Source organism: Lipotes vexillifer, unplaced genomic scaffold, assembly GCF_000442215.2.
Source record: "Lipotes vexillifer unplaced genomic scaffold, Lipotes_vexillifer_v1.1 scaffold213, whole genome shotgun sequence".
In the NCBI taxonomy this organism is placed as follows: Eukaryota; Metazoa; Chordata; class Mammalia; order Artiodactyla; family Lipotidae; genus Lipotes; species Lipotes vexillifer.
Genome location: NW_006780610.1, coordinates 1,502,265 through 1,508,053, shown reverse-complemented (window position 1 = coordinate 1,508,053; position 5,789 = coordinate 1,502,265). Strand labels below are relative to the sequence as shown.

Sequence of the window (5,789 nt, the reverse complement as noted above, 5' to 3'; positions counted from 1 at the left end):
GCTGTCACCACCGTGGAGGTCCTGGGCTCCACTTCAGACCAGCAAACTGAGGCCCTGACTGGGAGGCCTCATGCAGGCTGGGCAGGACTGGGCAGGTACTGGAGCCTTGAGAGGACCCAGATCCTGGGTCCAGCAGTGCCAGCTGCTGCAGAGGCCCCCAGGGAGGGGCCACTGTGCCAGGCACTTACCTTCTGCCCCATGATGCCCTGGGGACCGATTTCTCCTCGAGGCCCTGGCTCTCCCTGGGGGACAGAGAAATCAGGTGAGCAATAGCCTGGAGGATCTCTCCCTTCCGCACCTGGCCGGCCCCTACCCACCCTTGGGGCTCAGCTAATTTGCTTCATCAGGAAGACTTCCTTCACCTCCTCTTCTTCCGGTCCCTGTACTTTTCCTTCATAGGACCCAATACAGTTGTAGTCATCATGCGATCATTTATTTAATTTCATGTCTATCTCTCCCACGAAACTGTAAGCTCCACGTGAGTAGGAGACTGTCTATCTCAGCGTCTAGCGGGTTGCAGATATTTGGTAAATGTTTATGGAATGAATGACTTCCTGCTGGATTCTCAGCCCCAGTCAGCTGGGCCATCTGGAGAGGTCCTACCCCAGGACAGAGGCAGCTCCCACCCTCTCTGCATTGTACACAGGGAAACCGGCGCCCAGAGAGAGAAGAGAGCTTCCCTGCGTCAGTGGCAGAGCCTCGACTGGCACGGAGGGCACCCCTAGGCTAGGGCTCCACCTCACAGTCTCACTCAGGCCCCATACAATGCGTGCAGGGTCCTCAGGCCTGGGGGAGCGGGGGAAGGGAGCAAAGCAAGAGGCCTTGTGTCAGAAGAGGGGACACTCACATCCTTCCCGGGGGAACCAGAGACTCCTGGGAAACCTTGCCGGCCTGGCTCACCCTGCAGGAAAACAGAGTTCTGAGGTCAGTCTGTGTAGCCCAGTCAGGCCCTTGGCCTCAGAGAAGCCCAGGGAACCTTAAAAAGACTCTGGAACCAAATGAGCTGGGGAGAGGAGAGGGTTCTTGGTGAGGTCCTCTGGACTCCATTCATCTTCCTTTTTCTCATCTAGATATGCAGCCGTGCCATCCTGTCTCCTCTAGCCAGGATGAGGGTGGGAGGGAGGTGACAGGAGGGAGGTGGTCAGGCCCAAGGGACTTGTGTCCGGGCCAAGTCTCTGAGCTTGGGCTGAGGACGGGGGCCTTGCAGTCTTTAAGCCGCGTCCTGGTCCCTGCCCCCAGGCTCACTTGCCCAGAGGAAGCCAACTCTGCCCTCTTACCTTGTCTCCAGGGCCTCCTTTTGTTCCAGGCTGGCCGGGCACACCCTGTAGAAGGAAGCTGATGTCAGTTTCTCCCCCTGGCAGGGGGAGCCCTGTGCACCTACTGCTTTGCCTGCCGGGTTCCTCCGCTGCCTTATGGGAGCTGAACAGCAGAAGGCCCAGCCATAAACTTGACAGTGCCCAGCCGCGAATCCCTGGTGAGAGACGAGGTGGGTACAGAAGGGCCTCTGCCTACAAGCGCCTGTGGTCCGTGGGGAGAAGAGGGCCACATGTGAGTGCGCACAGGAACGCAGTCTGCACGTGGACATGTTAGCAGGCCTCGGCCTCAGTACCCCTGGCAGGGAGGGATGGGGGTTCCCAGAAGGTGTGGGCTGGAGGTGGGCCTGACGGTGAGAAGGCACAGAGAGATGGGAAGGGCATTCCAAGCAGAGGGACCAGTAAAGGCTTGAATGTGTGGAGGCAGAAAAGCCAAGGCCATGTTGAGAAGAGAGAGGATGAAGAGAGGCAGTGGCTGATGAGGCAGAGGGATAGGCTGGGGTCAGATTATGGTGGTCCTGAGATGCTAAGATGAGCTGTGACGACGAGGAGTGTAGCTGTCCTGTTCGTAACTTTCCCTGCCACTTACTGTACCTCAGTAACTCTATTGAATGACTGGACAGAGTGACTTTCCTGGAGGCAGCAGGGGAGGCGGAGCACGGAAGGTGTTTAGCGGGGAAATGGTCAGATTCCACTTAGCCAACAGGGGCGGTTGGAATGGTCAAAGAGAAGGCCGGAGCAACTGTCCAAATGACGAAGCCTAAGCCAGGCCAGACTTGGTGAGGAGGCCTGAGCTGGGTGGGGCAAGGACTAGAGCACAGCCCTGGCTGTGTGACTTCCATCTCATCAGTCACTCACGCCACCTTAGGGAGGTGGGCCACAGAGTGCCTGGCCTCCTGGAGGAGGATAAGCAACTTGCTGTGTGGCAGCCCCCATGGCTCCGCCCCATACTCACCACTAGGCCCTGGTGGCCCGGGTTTCCTGGCCGCCCCACCTGTCCTGCACTGCCCTGCAAGAGACAGAACCAGAGACACAGATGAGTCTCCCACCCGAGTGGAGGCAGGGAAACTGAGGCCCCGAGGCAACCAGGAATGTGTCCGTGACATGTGTGAGGATCCCAGGCTCCCAGGCCTCCAGGCTCAGTGTGATGGGACTCAGAGCCTCAGCTGGAAAGGGCCCTGACCCTTGCCCCATACCCACCAGCCGTCCCCCCTCCTACCTTCGTGCCAGGTGTGCCTGGGGTCCCGTCCTTGCCGTCAATGCCTGGTGGGCCCTGCTCAGGAGGAAAGTTGAAGGGACACTCACAATAGGGAGATCCCTAGGGTCAGGCCACCCACCCGTGTCCCTGTGTGTAGGAAGTGGGTCAGGTCACCTTGGGAAGCCCCACCAGCCAACTGGGGGTGGGAGAGTGGAAGTGGGAAGGGATTTCATGGAATGGACCACAGTCCTTCCCTTGTGTGGGTGATGAGTGTCCCAGGACCTCTCCTACATCACCACCCTATTTGCAGGTGAAAAAACTAAGGCGCAGAAAGAGGGCATTTCCCGAGGTGACAGCCCACCGGCAACAGAGTTCAGTCTAGAATCCCAGGCTCCTCCTCCTCTGGGGGCTTGGAGAGCTGCCTGGACCCCGCCCTCTGTCCACTTACGGTCGCTCCCTTCGGGCCTGTTATTCCCTGGGGTCCTTGGATACCTTGGCTGCCCTGCAAAATAGACAGAGATCAGATCAGCTGCAGGAGGCTGAACTCCTGTCTGGCTGTTCAGAGAAGGGAACAGCTGAGAACAGTGGCCTCCGGGTCCCAGGGTCCCTGTGGCACAGGCCATGCTGTGCAGGGGCTGAAGGAGAGGGGCCTAGTTGTGTGAGTTTGCTCTGGACCTAGCGGGAGGGAGTAGAGGTCAGCACCAAGCAGGCTGGGCTGGAGCAGGACAGTGGAGGAGCCAGCGCTCCTGAGACCCACCAAGGCCCTGAGTGACACTGATGTGAAGAAACACAACAACTAAAGACAATGTGTGGACTTGGTTTGGGTCTTGCTTTGAACAAGAACCCTGAAAAGACATTTTTGAGATCACTGGGAAAAATTGACTGCAAGCTGATAATTAGATGATGTTCAGGAATAACTGATAATTTTGTTGGAGGGATAATGATACCGTGGTTATGTGAGGAAAGAGCCTTATTTGTTAGATACATTCAGAAGTGGGTAACGTGACGTAATGTTAAGAATTTGCTTGAAAATATCAGAGCAAAGCAATGAAGTGAAGGAAAGAAAGGCAGAAGAGGATGGATGAAGTGAGGGCGGTAAAAGGTTAATTTGGGGAGGTAGGTACATAAGGGGTCACTACATTATTCTCCCTACCTTTGCGTTTGTTAAAAAACTTGCACAATAAAAAAAACTAACAAAAAGAAAAACAACCCTAACTTTACTTTCTGCTCAATTTTTCTGTAAACTCAGAGCTGCTCAAAAGAGATAGTCTTTTACTTTAAAAAAAAAAAAAGAGAGAGTTAAGAGAACTGGGATCTGGACCAAATCCCATTAGCCCCATGACTGATTCCCTGGAATTTCATTGTCTGGCCCCAGTGACCGTGGGACTGCATTACACGGTTCTCCCAAAGCCTGAATTTGATCAGCAACAGGCTGGGCTTAGAGGAGGGGGCTGCTGGGGCTGGCTGGGCTCTGGGCACAGACGTTCCTCCCTCACATCAGTCACCCACACGCACAGACATGCAGAATAACGTATGCACACACTCATACACATGGACACACACACACTCACTCTCTCTCTCACACACACACACACACACACACACACACACACACACACACACGTTTGTGCACGCATGTGAGCCTTGGGTGGAGCTGAGTCCACCCAGTTTTCCCCAGGGGCCGTGACTGGACAGGAGTGCCTGAGGACTCACCACGTCACCTTTCTCCCCAGCTCGGCCTGGTGGCCCCTGAGGACCTTCCTCACCCTGGCAAGAAGGACAAACAGAAATGCAAGTTATGTGGGCTCAGGGGGAGCCACAGCCCTCCGCAGCCCTAGGAGCTGTGTCTGAAGGAGGTGGGTGTGGGCGGAAGCAGGAGCAGACTCACTGGTGACCCGGCGGCGCCGATGGAGCCCACCATGCCTTTGTACCCGTGAGGACCCTGGGGAGAGCAGAGGTCACGGGTCAGTCCTGGCTGGACCCCAGAGGCCAGGGGGCTGGTTCCAGCAGCTCTTGCAGGACACCCCAGACCCACTCACCATCTCTCCTTTGGGTCCCGCCATGCCCGGGTAGCCCCTGACGCCCTGGGGACCCTGTCAAGACAGAAGAATGACAGCGATGGCAACTAGAAGGCCCACTTCGTGACACCTTCCCTGACCCCCACCCAATTTTCTCAGTGCCTCTCTGAGGCAGGCATGGAGTCCCTATCACAGATGGTCACTGAGGCTCGGAGATGGGAGGGGCTCTCCAGGGTCACTCAAAAGGGACAGTGGCAGAACCTGGGCCTCAGGTGAGTCTTCTGGCTGACGGCCTTTGTTCCTGTCCCCCAGTCTCTCACAGTCAGCCTCAGCCTCCCTCCCCCCGCCACCCAGAGACACACCAGCTGGACACAGGTGTCTCTTTCAGAAGTTAGAGCCCAGAGCAGGAGAATGACTGCACTAGGGTCTCCCAGGAGAGGTGACGAGGGCCCTTGGAAAGTGTTCCTTACCGGCGGTCCAGGGATGCCTTGCTCTCCAGAGGCACCCACATCTCCCTTGGGACCCTAAGGGGCAGGAAAGAGCAGGCAGATCGAGAGACATACAGACAACCAAAGACACCATCCTCTTCCCAGCAAAAGCAGACAGGAAGCCCTCCTAGAAACCACACAGTCCCATGTGACGGACGGATGGGGAAATGGAAGCACAGCAAGGAGAACGGACTTGCCCAGGGACACACTGACCTACAATCTAGGCCTCTTGCCTCCCAGCTCAGGGCTTTATCCCCAGAGCCCCACAGGGGAAGGGGAAGGGAGATGGATGGGGGACAGGCTCCTGTAGGCCCCTCTCCACACACACCCTCCCAGGGCCCTCAGCCCTCACACTCACCGGCTTCCCCTGGCGGCCGGAATCTCCCAGAAGCCCGCGCTTACCAGGATGCCCCTGCAGGGAAGGAGAGAGCTCAGAGTAGGTCCCTCCCCAACCCCCCTATGCCCCCCAACCCCCGGCCCCCAAGACTTGGGCCAGGAGCTCACCTTCACTCCCTGCAGCCCCGGGGGCCCTTTCACGCCCGCTGGACAGTTGGTTGGACACTGGAAAGGAAATCCCACAGGGCTCTGTGGTCACTGGCCAGCCCCAGGCCAACTGGGCAGTGCTTCCCCATCTTGCCAGCTCCGATCCCCCCTCCCACCGCACCTGGCTGCACCTCTCAGCTGCAGTCCTCCCCATCTCCCTCTGACCCTACCTCCTGAAGGAACCTATCTCCTTGCCCGCCCCTCTCAAGATGACCCGCCCCTTCCCCGG

At 57.5% G+C, this 5,789-nt stretch overlaps 1 protein-coding gene across 1 annotated transcript in view; it reads right to left on the bottom strand.

The window, feature by feature from the left end:
- Positions 1-5,789, bottom strand: part of COL9A2 (collagen type IX alpha 2 chain) — a 15,404-nt gene that overhangs the window by 4,348 nt on the left and 5,267 nt on the right. Inside the window, exons 11-22 of the mRNA XM_007453753.1 lie at positions 5,522-5,578; positions 5,376-5,429; positions 5,000-5,053; positions 4,551-4,604; positions 4,400-4,453; positions 4,225-4,278; positions 2,960-3,013; positions 2,533-2,586; positions 2,269-2,322; positions 1,278-1,322; positions 848-901; positions 189-242 (exon numbers count right to left, since the gene is read on the bottom strand). Coding sequence (XP_007453815.1) covers positions 189-242; positions 848-901; positions 1,278-1,322; positions 2,269-2,322; positions 2,533-2,586; positions 2,960-3,013; positions 4,225-4,278; positions 4,400-4,453; positions 4,551-4,604; positions 5,000-5,053; positions 5,376-5,429; positions 5,522-5,578 — 642 coding nt within the window. The remainder of the gene's footprint in view (positions 1-188; positions 243-847; positions 902-1,277; positions 1,323-2,268; positions 2,323-2,532; positions 2,587-2,959; positions 3,014-4,224; positions 4,279-4,399; positions 4,454-4,550; positions 4,605-4,999; positions 5,054-5,375; positions 5,430-5,521; positions 5,579-5,789) is intronic.